Source organism: Giraffa tippelskirchi, chromosome 1 (genome assembly GCF_054371585.1).
Source record: "Giraffa tippelskirchi isolate mGirTip1 chromosome 1, T2T-mGirTip1v1.2.pri, whole genome shotgun sequence".
Taxonomy (NCBI): domain Eukaryota; kingdom Metazoa; phylum Chordata; class Mammalia; order Artiodactyla; family Giraffidae; genus Giraffa; species Giraffa tippelskirchi.
In genome coordinates, this window is record NC_137275.1 from 42,241,902 (window position 1) to 42,255,062 (window position 13,161).

The following is a 13,161-nucleotide window of genomic DNA, read 5'->3' on the forward strand; positions in this document are numbered from 1 at the left end:
GATTTATGGTTTCTTTTTTCTTTAAACATTTATATATAAATGAACAAATGGAATTCAGTATTTATTACACATTTATTTTATATCTCAATAGCTACAAGCACATTAAATCCATTCATTTATTCATTCAACAATTATTTACTGCATATCTTCTTTGCACCAAAGCCAAGCACAATTCTAGGTACTAGAAATAATGGCAATAAGTGTCATGCAACTTACATTTTAGAGGCCAAAAAAAGCAAATATGATTAAGTAAATCATGTTGGTTTAGATGTTGATTAGTGAAATGGAAAAAGACTTATGCAAAGTCATTTTAAGAAATATTTTAAAAGATGATTGTAAAAAATGTAATTATTGCCTGCAATGTGGGTGACCCGGGTTCGATCCCTAGGTCAGGAAGATCCCCTGGAGAAGGGAATGGTAACCCCTTCCAGTATTCTTGCCTGGAAAATTCCATGGACAGAGGAGCTTGGAGGGCTACAGTCCATGGGATTGCAAAGAGTTGGACATGACTGAGTTACCAACACTTTTACTTTTCAGAAATACTGACTTGTATTCCTAAGAGCTCCTTATTTGTAACTAGGCATTTAATTTGAGAATTTACTCTCTCAGATTAGCCAGATACCAATAACTTTAATTCATTTCACTTCTAAATTGTGTGGCTGTAGTGGTGGTTTTCTTTTTGTATGCATGGATTTATAAAGTGCTAACCAACCTATTTCGGTGTTTCAATCTAGAATACTTAAAAATTACTTGACTATAATATTCTTTCTAAGCTTGTGACTCACTATCATGGACCATTTTATGGAATGAGGAACATAGTGTATTTTAAACATTGTTTACCTGTAGGAACATGGCTGTAACTATAAACTCAGTTTTAAATATTTATCTCATTGAATAACAACTTCTCTTACATGTGAGGAGGTGAAAGTTAGGTTATATGGGCTTTAAACCAAATACACGTTGAACTGATTAACAGGTAACCATTATAGGCGGCTTAAAGTAATCCATTTGATGATGAATTTAATGTTTGTGAGAAGGTTCCATTGAAGCCATGCCTTTAAAATGAAACCATATCAGGTAGCCACATGTCTCAAATGTGCTTTCATTTTCTTCTGCTTGGCATCTTGACGTCTTAGTCACATTTTTCACTATCAATGACACATTGCCATTTTTTTGTGTCTCCTGTTGTCTTGTTCCACGTGTTCAGTTTTAAATGAAATATATATGTTATAAAGAAGATTACTAGATGTGTGTACAGTATAATCTTCCAGATGAACATGTTCATGACGGAAAACTGATTCTCACAGAGTTGGTTTCAGATCATTCTTAGTAAGCCTGCAAGCAGACAGGCAGCTTTTTGCTTTTCAAAGATACAGGCAGGTGTTTTCCTTGTTGGCTGGTGATGGAGTTCAGGCCCTCAGGAAAGAGCTTCGTCAACAGAATGATCGAGATTCCCAGCACAGAACTGCCAACTTTTATTCCATCTCTTGGCTTATTCTCCATAGCTCTTTGAAATGCTCACAGAGGACTGTCTTAGGTCACATCTTTCTTGTTCTTTTTTGGCTGGAGCGAGGATAGGGGGTAAAAACAAAAACAGATAGGAAGCCGTCTTTATGCCCAATGCTGAGAAGCCTCTGTGCTCATCACGTGTGTGTGTTCATGTCTCCCAGTCGTCTGTCCTGCATCCGCTGCTGCAGCTCGTCCCACAACTGCATGAGAGAAGAATGAAGAGGTTCAGATTGGACGTATGTAACTAACTGCACGCTTGCTTCGCCACTCTGTGTGGGCAGCCCTTTCTGCTTATTCCCAGGGGTGATGGTTTATAAGATCTTCTCCTGGATAAGCCGCACGTAACAGCCAGATAGCCTACAGAAGAGCACTTATTTGCAGGAGTATTTTCACACTCACCAAGAGGAGAACTGTCCCCATCCCCATAATATGTCCCTTCTAACTCAGGCTGTGGGCAGTGAGGAAAGCCTGGATTAGATTTCCTTTCAAGGACCGGCCCTTCCCAGTGAGGAAATCTATTCATTCTTGGTTTGAGAAAGGACATGGCAGAGAAAGGACATTCCTATCGAGTCATTAGATGGGAATAGGAGAAAGGATCAAGGACCTTTACTGACCCCTCTGTGTACATGTGGCTTGAATGACAAACTTTCTATCCAGGTAGTAAAGCATTAGTAAGAATATGGTTTATGAAGTAAATATATCAGAAATTAAATGTAGGTATTTTGTTTTTTCCCACAATTAGCAAAAATATCGCCCAAATTCAGTGTCTTATGTTTAAGGTAAATATAACTGGGTTAACATATTTTTAAACTGGAAATTGTGACATTTTCACTGCCCTTTGAAAAGAATCCTAATTCTCTCGATGATGAAAGTTTGTAGGCATTGTTCTTATGTAATGCCTTCCATTGTTAGAATACATTATAGTTTTCAGTCTTACGGGATCTCATTTTATTCTTTTGACAATTCTGTTGAAACTTACATAAGTATTGTTATTGCAGGTTTACAAATAGAAAAACAACTCAGAATAGTTAAAGGAGTTTCCCAAGATCACAGTAGTGAGTGGGATTAGAGATTACAACAATTTCTTGACTTCTAGTTTAGGGAAATATTTTTTTCCACTATGCTGTTCCCTTGGTAGTCTAATCTTGAATATTTCTATTATTTTATTGTTAAATTTTTCTTAAGTACCATGTTAATTTTATTCTTCTACTACCAAAAGTTTTCAAATACTTTTAAAAATGCATAGTTTAGGCAAATAAATTCCTCAAAATTTATTTTTATGATCACTCTCTCCTCCCTAAATTCTTCACATGGTTGAACTAAGGTTCCATCATGGAAGACAATACTGCTGCCAACTTTAATGAGAAATGGGAGAGTAACTGTAGTAGCCCCTTAAAATTTTAGAATTTCCAACATGAAAAAATCAAATCAGTTGTCAATTTTCTAGAAGTAATATATGCTTTTTGAATTAACTTTTACTTATTGAAGAGTCTTCTTAACTTATAAATAGTGTAAGATTTCAATTTAAAAATCCAGTTTCATAAAATACACCAGCAAAATTATTAGTTTACTACAACATTTCAGTGTTATTATTTGCAAAATCAAAACTACTCAGTAGTGTGGCCAGTTTGGTACTTTGTCTCAATGTTCCACCTTGAGTGAGACTATATTTTCAGATAAGTAGCTGAGAGCATGAACTCTAACTTGGTAGTAATATCTTATTGGACAAATGATAGCTCGTAAAATGATAGCTCCTTGCTATTTCACAGCAAGCTAGATTTCCTAGGAATCTATGAGAAAAGAAAGTAAAACACAAATTAAAAAAAAATTACAGTTAAGTATTGGCTTTTCTGGGCCTCAATTGCCGAATTTTAAACCATATTTTTGATAGTGAAATATTTTGGGTTCTTAAAGAAAATGAATTTTCAGATTTTAGTAGAGTCAAACACTTTTCTTACATTTTCTTTGCTGGACATCCTCACTTCCATCCCAACATGGTTTTTAGCATTACCTCCCTAATTCTTTTATATACTGTTCTATCGCCAATGGTAAGACTAAAAAGAACTATGTGTTTGAGTCTGAAACTTTAAATTTGGGCACATTTTAAGTTATATGTTATCCTATCTTCTTTTTCTCTGCTTAATATAAAATACATAGCTGTTCTTATATAACCATATAAATATATAGTTTTTATATTTACATTTTTAAATATTAAAAATTTCCATCTTTGAAGTAATTTGGGGGGGATTTATAGTCAGGATGAGAATTAGGTATAGAATGTTCAGAATTTAAGATACATTTGTTATAAAGCAAGGATTTCAAAATTTTAATAGCTGTCAGAGACATTTCTTAAAATCTAAAAATATGATTATGTTTACGGAATATTTGAAAAGGGTCTTGATGACAAATTTCATAGTGATTGCTGTCCTGATACTTATATAAGTAGTTTTTGAAAATAGGAAGCTATAAGAACCAACTTTATAGAAATCATAAAATGTTACATATTTTTCTATTAAGTTTGAAATAAAATGTTTGAAAAAAGAAACAGTTCAAAATATATCCACTGTGAATAATCAGTTTGTTCCTATTTTTTTAAATTACTATTTCAGTGAATATAAGTATATGGGGAAAATTTCCTCTGAAGTCTCAATGAATAAATATAGTTTACCAAAGTTATCCCTCAGTTTCAATTTAAACTCATGTATTTGTGTATTTTAGCTATGACACAGTTCTATTTTATATTTTTTGCCTGTTCATTTGTTAGCACATACAACATGTACTGTAAAGAAATCATTTTATTCTAACAAAATACTGAAAGGAGATTTTAAATATAGTTACTTATCTATGAAATGTCTTCTGCCTACTTGTTGATGAATATACATACAATTGACAAATTTCCTGAATATAGAATCTATTAGACTGTTAAGGAAATTAGATTAAAATGCAACACTCTGATCTTACTGCTAGTATCACTGAAAATTCTTCAGGTGTAAATACAAAAATTACTTAATGATATGAATTATATACCCAAATCCTTGATTCCCTCTTTATTTAATTATGGTGGTTTAAAATAACTATGTCCTCAAGAAGCATTTGCACTTACTTTTACTGTTTGATTTTTAATATCCTCATTTTCTCTTCCAGGAAGAATTCCAAGGTCCTATTGCAAGCCAAAGTAGAAGATACTTTTTATTCAGGGTATGCATATACTACAATTCTTTAAAAATTCAATCAACATCAGCATTGAAAAGTATTTTCACTGTGCATTTATTTATATTAACTTGTAAGTTTTAATTATTTTTAAGTTTATCCCAAGATATCAAGTGTTACAGTCTGAGATTCACTTCTGTCATCACCTTATTGCTCTAATATTATGGCATCTCTGATCTCTTCTCTAATCCAGTATTCATGTTTGTAAATACCCCAAATGGCATTCACTTGTTTCATAGTTTAGTTCCATAATGTTTCATGTGCAGGAAATAAGTGTCTCAAAGGTGTACTACTCTTTAAGTGTTTTTTTTTTTTTTGGCTGCACCACGTGGCATTCAGGATCTTAGTTCTGTGAACAGGGATTGAACCCATGCCTTCAGCTGTGGAAGCACAGAATCTTAACCATTAGACCACTAGGGAAGACCCGATATTACTCCTGAAGTTCTAATGAAATATTGAGCTAAAGAAATTTTAGCCAATGGAATATTTAGCTAAGGAATGTCAACATTATTATAAAGTCTAAGCAGAGCTATATAGTAAGATTTGCATTTTGGAAACTAATTCTAACAATAAATTGGAGGAGAATGGACTGAAGGAAGGAAGAAAATAATAGATAAGGAAAACATAAACAAGAAGAAATAATACCACTCATTAAGATCATTAGTCTGTTTTCTATGAAAATTAACTTCCCTCCTCAGTTACATTGCTTTGTTTTCCAGCCACGCAATGGAAGAAGATCAGAAGGTTACATTTAAAATGGTATGTGTATCACAATTCAACTCAGTTTGAAAATTTCTGTCATTTTCACATCTTCACAAATTAACCTATGCTCAGTATATTTCTGTTATTTGATTAATGTATACATTACTATTCTATATAAACACTGCAAAGATAGAGGCTGTGAGGACTTCATATAATGGAAAATGCTAGTATTTTAGGACCAGATTTTCTTTGCCCATGTCGTCTGCGCCTCACACTACGTCACAAACTAGTCATCATCAGTCTTGCGGACATTGACCTAATCATCATTTACTGTACAGGTAGAATATGTCAGAGGTCATGTAGTTATTTTGGTAATCAGTATCCACAATAGTGGGCCAGAACTTACAGAGTGAATGCCTTTCTGTCCTCCAAGTAACCTATATTCAAAGATTCTTTGTAAGAGTTGTGCTTACCATCTTTAGAGAACTAGAAAAATGTGGCAAGACAGGAGAACATGACTTCTACTTTGGTACTCCCAGAATTTCCATATCTGTGTTGGAGATACAGTAGACTATTGAATGGCCCCACACATACTTAATAAATATGTTAATCTTAATACTTATTATGCTATAAATTTTAAAATTAAATGCACACTGATAGATTTACACCAGAGAAATAAAACAACATTCTACTAACTTAAGTAATCCTAAATGCAGATTCTATGCTGAACATACTTTTGCAAATATTTCATTCATATAATTTAATCTCAACCCTTGAGTACATATTTATCTTAAGAATGTAAAATTCTTAATATTTTTTCATAGAAACAAAAATCAAATCACATATTTTAACTAAAAAAGATAACACCAAAATTATACAATTTCTAGAAAATGAAGGTAATGAAAACACACATGTTAAAACTGACAGAACCATATTTTGTGGAAAATTCAAGACTTCAAGCACTATCAAGCAAGAAAGCCATGAAATTAAAAGATGCTTGCTCCTTGGAAGAAAAGTTATGACCAACCTAGACAGCATATTAAAAAGCAGAGACATTACTTTGCCAACAAAGTTCCATCTAGTCAAAGCTTTGGTTTTTCCAGTAGTCATGTATGGATGTGAGAGTTGGACTGTAAAAAAAGCTGAGCACCGAAGCATTGATGCTTTTGAACTGTGGTATTGGAGGAGACTCTTGAGAGTCCCTTGGACTGCAAAGAGAGCCAACCAGTCCATCTTAAAGGAAATCAGTTCTGAATATTCATTGGAAGGACTGATGCTGAAGCTGAAACTCCAATACTTTGGCCACCTGATGCAAAGAACTGATTCATTTGAAAAGATCCTGATGCTGGGAAAATTTGAGGGAGGGAGGAGAAGGGGACAACAGAGGACGAGATGGTTGGATGGCATCACCAACTCAATGAACATGAGTTTGAATCAACTCCATGAGTTGGTGAAGAACAGGGAGGCCTGGCGTGCTGCAGTCCATGGGGTTGCAAAGAGTTGGATACGACTGAGCGACTGAACTGAACTGAACTGAAGCAAGAAAGAGTGAGTGAATTAGGAATTTAAGTCAATAAGTCAAAAAGAACAATGAGGTAAACCTCAGGAAAGCAGAGGAAGAATTATAAAATGGAAGATGAAATTAATTGATTATAAAATAGTAAAATACAAGAACTTGTAAATAGACCAAAAATCTGATTTTTTAATAAAAAATGTAATAAACTCTCCTAATTTTCCTAGCCTGATAATCAATGAAAAAGAAAGAAGCCATAAATATACAAAAGCACAAATGAAAAGAGAGAAATTAAAACAGATATCATAAAAGTACTTTGCAAATCACTGTGGCTATCAGTTTGAAAACCTAGATAAAATGGAGGCTGTATAACAAATTAGCTGCTACCAAACTTGACCTCAGAAAAAAGAAAAAAAAATCTAACTAGACTGATGATTTTGTGGGGGGAAAATTGAGCACATTATCTGGGAACTCTCCCCTCAAGGTACTAGGTCAAGAAATTTTGGATTTTCCAGCTCAGAGATGGAAGAAAAATTTCAAATACTTTTATGAAGTCAGCAAAGACTAATACCAAAACTTTACAAAGTTAGTATAAGAAAAGAAACTGTAGGTCAATTTTATTTATATATATCAATGCAAACATTAAAAAATATAGAAAATAGCATTCAGCAATATATTGAAAGAATTATATACCCCATGCAGTGAAGTTCATTCCATCAACTAAGATGGTTTAACATTAGGAAGTGTATGAAAATATTTTCACCTTTAAAAGAAAAATTATATAACCAACTCAATACAGGTATACCTCCGTTTTATTGCACTTTGCTTTACTGCACCTCACAGATATATTTTTTACAATTTGAAGGTTTGTGGCAACTCTGTGTTGAGAAAGTTTATCAGTGACATTTTTGCCAATGGCATTTGCTCAATTCACGTCTTATGTCTCATTTTGGTAATTCTTATAATACTTCAAACCTTTTTCATTATCACTATATTTTTTACAGTGATCTGTGAACAGTGATCTTTGATATTACTATTGTAATTGTTTTGGGGGTACCATGATCCACACCTATGTAAGGTGGCAAAGTTAATCGATAAATGTTGTGTGTGTTCTGACTTCTCCACTGACCAGCAATTCCACTGTCACTCTCCCTCTTGCTGGGTTTCCCTATTCCCTGAGACACAATTCAATTTTGAAAGAAGTGCTACTATGAATAAGATGCTGTCAAACAGCATTGTTTGCTACAGAGAAATTGTTCCTGTAAGGAAGAGTCAATCAATGTGCAAACTTCATTGTTATTTTAAGAAAATGCCACAGCCACCACAGCCTTCAGTGACATCAGCAGCTATCAACATGGAGGCAAGACCCTCCACCAGCAAAGAGATTATGACTCGGTGAAGGCTCAGATAGTGCTTAGCAATTTTTAGCAATAAAGTATTTTTAAACTGAGGTATGTGTATTGTTTGTTTTTAGACATGATGCTACTGCACACTTAACTATTGTATAGTATAAACATAACTTTTATATGCACCAGGAGACCAAAAAATTTGTGACTTTTTTTACTGAGATATTCACTGGAACCGAACCTGCAGTGTCTCTGAGGTATGCCTGTAGATACTTTTGGTCAAATGCCACATACATTTCTGATGTTTTCAAAGAAGATCCTATAGAAAGAAATTAGAAAAGAAATTAACAATATTTATATAATAGTCTCAAACAAAGTCAGTAGAAGGCTTGATAATAAAACATTTTGGAGTATTTCTATTAACATTAGAAACAAAACAAGGATGCTCTGTTTCCTTTTATTTCATGTAGTTCTTAATGCAATAGCCATTTCAGTTAGACAAGAAAAAAATAAAAGATACAAATACTGGAAAAGTGAAGAAAAAATTTCATGTGCTCATGGGACATACTTATGAACTTGAATCAGCTATATGTGCCATTAACTCATGTTTCAACAAAGGCTTATGAGCAAACATTCCTAATTTTTACTTGTTTCAAAGAACTAGAACAAAGAGTTAATGAAAAAGAAATATCTTTTGTAATATTACAAATGTTGAGACATTTATAAATGTGAACACAAAAATTTAATACTAAGTGGGAAAAGTGTCTGATTTTAACACCAAACTAAGTGTTAAAGTGAAAGTGAAGTCACTCAGTCGTGTCCACCTCTTTGTGACCCCATGGACTGTAGCCTACCAGGCTCCTCCATCCATGGGATTTTCCAGGCAAGAGTACTGGAGTGGGTTCCCATTTCCTTCTCCAGGGGATCTTCCCAACCCAGGGATAGAACCCAGGTCTCCCACATTGAAGGCAGACACTTTACCATCTGAGCCACCTGGGAAGCCCATTTATAGAGATGTTTATACTAAAGGAAGTGTATATAGACTTGTATATGTATACATTCATATACCCATTTGTACTTAAACTTTTCTTTCTTTTTTCTTTTTAAACAGAATGCCAGCTATATTCTGCAGAATCAACGCTATGGGATATAAAATGTACTGACTTTTTTTTCTTTTCTTCTGAAAAGCAATCCTTGCTAAGTTTAACAAGTTTGAGAATCCCTGTGTTGTAAACATTCTTAGTAAAAGTTGACTGAGATTGTAAATGTTTAATTTACTGAAAATTAAAAAAGCATCTTAAAATATTTTTTCTTAGTGTTTAATGATAGATAGTGTATAATAAAGCTGTAAATAATTTTGTTCCTTAGATTCTTGAAGCTGTTGATGGTACTCATATACAATGCTCTTTAGTTATTTTTATTTAAGACACTTAGTAGGGTTGAGTTTTAAGCAGCTGTTTTAATTTTTTCTGTTTGGGTATCATCAGCAACAAAATACCAGCTCTAACAAAATACCAGAATGTCAAAAAGCTAGCAACCTTAGAATGTGCATACCAACTAAAACTATACTAGTTGGAGGATTTGGCCATGATTAACCCAAAAGCCCAATAAGCAAGTTCTGATTGATACACCATAAAATAGTCTGATTGCTGCAAACATATCAAGAGCCAGCTTTTTCTACTAAGTAGTAGTATTAAGTTTATTTGTTTAAATTTTTTTATTGGAATATATTTGATATACAATGTTGTGTTAGTTTCTACTGTACAGCAAAGTAAACCAGTTATACACATATACATATATCCACTTTTTTAAAGATTCTTTTCCCATATAGGTCATTACAGAGTATTTTGTAGAGTTCTCTGTGCTATACAGTAGGTCCTTATTAGTTATCTAGTTTTTTCACCCTGCAGCATCTAAAAGGCACCCAGCCTTGTCCATTACCAGAAAGAATTCACTCTTACTAGTAGAGAATCATGAACACAGTGGGTGAACGTTTTACATCAAATCAGTGTTTAGCGGGCACAACTGTCATGTGGATGTTGAGATTATCTCCCTTCAGTTTTCCCTGGGTTTTCCCTTCTGAGCCGGCCTCTTGGATAACTGCCTTCTTTACCAGCAGGTTGCTAACTGATTAGAGAAGCCTGGCTCTCTGTGTGGGTAGGATTAGGTCTTACATTCTTCAGAGTATCTAATAAACTTTTGTCTTATAATGATGACCATTGATTATAACTTAAATTATGCCTTTTACTAACAGAGTCCCTGAATTTCACTTCTTGTCAATCCATGTGAAAAACATAAGCAAGAAGGAGCAGAAGAGAACAAAAAATATTTTCTTTAAAAAATGAATTGACTTGACAAGATGGGAACTTGAGACACAGAGTGTTGCCAGAGCCGCTCTAGGTCTTTGCTCAAAACCTGCCAACCCCCACCTTTAGCAAGAGTTAATATAAATCTTTAAACTAAAGGGTCCAGAGATAATAAAGGAAGCTACAAACAAAAACCAGATGCAACCAGCTGGGACCAAGATGTTCACAGATCTGACCTCCAAGAGACTCTGCATCTCATTATACATTGATTTTACCACATTATCATATTAAATGACACAACTTCTGATGGCCAAGGCCTGACATTGAGAACCAAAAAGGATAAAAAGGAGTGGCACTCCATACCCCAGAAGACTAATGCATATGCCTTCCCATCATTAGCCTCACTCCTCCTCCCTTTGTCTTTACTCTTTAAAATTAAATCCCTCTCCTTATCTGGGCAAGAAGTTAATCTGTGAACTTAGTTCCTGCTTCTCCATTCTTTGGCCACTGAACAAAGCTTGTGCTCTGTCTATCTCAGCTTTGGCTTCTTTGTTGGGCTGATGGAACTTGAAGGGATAAAGAATCCACCCCCGCCAAGACAGAGAACCAGTGCCTGTCCAGGGCCTGAGCAAGGTCCATAGGACCCTTAACTTGCTAAGGAATGAGCTCTAAAGCCCTAAATGTACAGGGCAACCTGAGCTAGTGTTATGCACAGTAATTCAACTAGCCTGGATTTGGGAGTGTCAAAATAAGAAAGGGAGCTGATGGCTAATTCAAGCAGCTACCAGGGCCTCTTGGAAATCTAGTGAAACTTAAGGCCACTTAATATTTGGAGGTGCTCTCATGATAGTAAAAAGAAGAAGAAAGAGGAGGAGAAAAAGGAGGGAGCAAGGTGGGAAGAAGAGGGTGGAGAAGGTAGGGAGGAGGGAAGGAATAAGAAAAAGAAGAAAATATAACAAAACACGGGCCATTAGGAGTGCAGAATTTGTATTAACTGGGCACTATAGATGGAGTGGTCCAATGCTGAGCCCAAGTTTAAAACTGTCACTGAAACCATTTTTTCTTCTTTTTCAAATCTTTTCACATCTTTGTGATCATGGGTATAACCGTGTTTGGCAAGAGCATCTGTTTTTCCCATGTTTCTGGCAGCTGGCAGTTCCTTTCCTTAATTGAAACACCAAGGAACCAAACTATCTAGGTTTCCTACCTAAGGACTGAGCTTCCTACCTAAAAGCAATGGGTTTTTAAGATGGCGGAGAATCATTTGAGAATCTGATGAAAGCTCTCGTCCTGAAATACACCCCCAAAACGCAAACATAAAACAAAATTATGTGTGCGTTGAGGGCTGGGGCTAAAGCCCTCAAGCGCTGAAGTTCATCCAAATATAAGCTATGGGTCCCGGGTTAAGAACTCTGAAGGGTTTTTCTCCCCAGGATTTCGTTACTTCCCAGTGAAGACAAGACTCAGGGATTGAAGAATGCCGGAGGCTCGGACACAACGCATTAATTTGGTGGTGGCGGAGAGAAGGGTAGGAGGAATGCCAGCACCAATATTTCGAACAGAAGAGGCACCTCGGGGTAAATACCCAAAACCAGGGGCGTCAGGACCCAAAGCCACCTCCTAGGCCACGCCTCCGCGTTGCCTGGCAACAGAGCTGCGCCCGGCGCAGTGCGTCCTAGGCTCTTGTTCTCCCCGCTCCCTTCCTGCCGGCGGTGGGAACCGCTGGGACCGCGGTGGGTTCCCTTACCGCTTCGAAGGGACGTCGGAGCCAGAAGTCCCGGCCCGAAGTTGGACGACGCCGGAGCGTGAGGGACGAGGCGGAACACCATGCAGGTGGGAATCGCGGACTCCGGTGACCGTGGGGCACCCCAGCGGCTTCCCCAACGGTGTTCCTACAGGACTTAGGTTCTAATATTTGTTCTCAGTAAGAACTAAACTTTGCGTCCGTCTGTCAGGATTGAACAGAAATGCAAATGAGCTCTAGGAGAACGCCGTTTTTTTCAAAATTTGAGAAAGACTTAAGGTTTGTCGCTGAAGGAAGCCTTTCACACCTAAAATTCTGGAAATCGTACTGTCGCACTATTTATGACTTGAGAAACAGACCATCAATTTTAACCCAAGTGTAATTCAATTTAAGTATCCTGCCCCACTACATTTTAAAAAGGTCAGAGAGGAAACCCTAATAGTCGCATCTGTCTTGAGAAAGCCCAGGTGTCCCTGGAGTTTCTCCTACATGATCACGAAAACTATTAGACTATTAGACTAATAACTATTAGACTTCCATTAGTTCCTAAGAGGGTTTCCCTGGTGACTCATCGGTGAAGAACCCGCCTGCAAATGCAAGAGACTCGGTTGGATCCCTGGGTTCGGACGACCCACTGTAGAAGGAAATGGCAACCCATTCCAGTATTCTTGCCTGGGGAATCTCATGGACAGAGGAGTCTGGAGGGCTATAGTTCTTGGGGTTGCAAAAGAGTCCCAAACGACTTAGCGACTGAACAACAATTCAGAAAAATGCTGCTCCTCTATCTAAAGCTACATTATTAACAAGAAGCCTGTGCTTTTATTTCCTTTT

General features: G+C 36.1%; 2 protein-coding genes and 1 long non-coding RNA gene across 4 annotated transcripts in view; 2 read left to right on the top strand and 1 right to left on the bottom strand.

The window, feature by feature from the left end:
- NMU (neuromedin U) overlaps window positions 1-9,583 on the top strand; it is a 29,936-nt gene extending 20,353 nt beyond the window's left edge. The window contains exons 7-10 of one of the 2 annotated variants that reach the window (XM_081589188.1): window positions 1,671-1,745; window positions 4,654-4,707; window positions 5,439-5,478; window positions 9,392-9,583. In XM_081589188.1, coding sequence (XP_081445314.1) covers window positions 1,671-1,745; window positions 4,654-4,707; window positions 5,439-5,474 — 165 coding nt within the window. In that variant the 3' untranslated portion in view covers window positions 5,475-5,478; window positions 9,392-9,583. The remainder of the gene's footprint in view (window positions 1-1,670; window positions 1,746-4,653; window positions 4,708-5,438; window positions 5,479-9,391) is intronic. The other variant, XM_081589197.1, reaches the window with a different exon arrangement.
- On the bottom strand, window positions 57-12,237 carry LOC145545249 (uncharacterized). The gene is made up of 5 exons (XR_014081970.1): window positions 12,031-12,237; window positions 8,522-8,599; window positions 5,895-5,971; window positions 4,613-4,669; window positions 57-1,709 (listed from the first exon to the last, which is right to left on the bottom strand). It is a non-coding gene; the product is annotated as an uncharacterized LOC145545249 (long non-coding RNA).
- A 14-nt stretch (window positions 12,238-12,251) lies between these two features.
- Window positions 12,252-13,161, top strand: part of PDCL2 (phosducin like 2) — a 36,201-nt gene continuing 35,291 nt past the window's right edge. Inside the window, exon 1 of the mRNA XM_081589174.1 lies at window positions 12,252-12,419. Within this exon, the coding sequence (XP_081445300.1) occupies window positions 12,414-12,419 (6 nt within the window). The 5' untranslated portion in view covers window positions 12,252-12,413. The remainder of the gene's footprint in view (window positions 12,420-13,161) is intronic.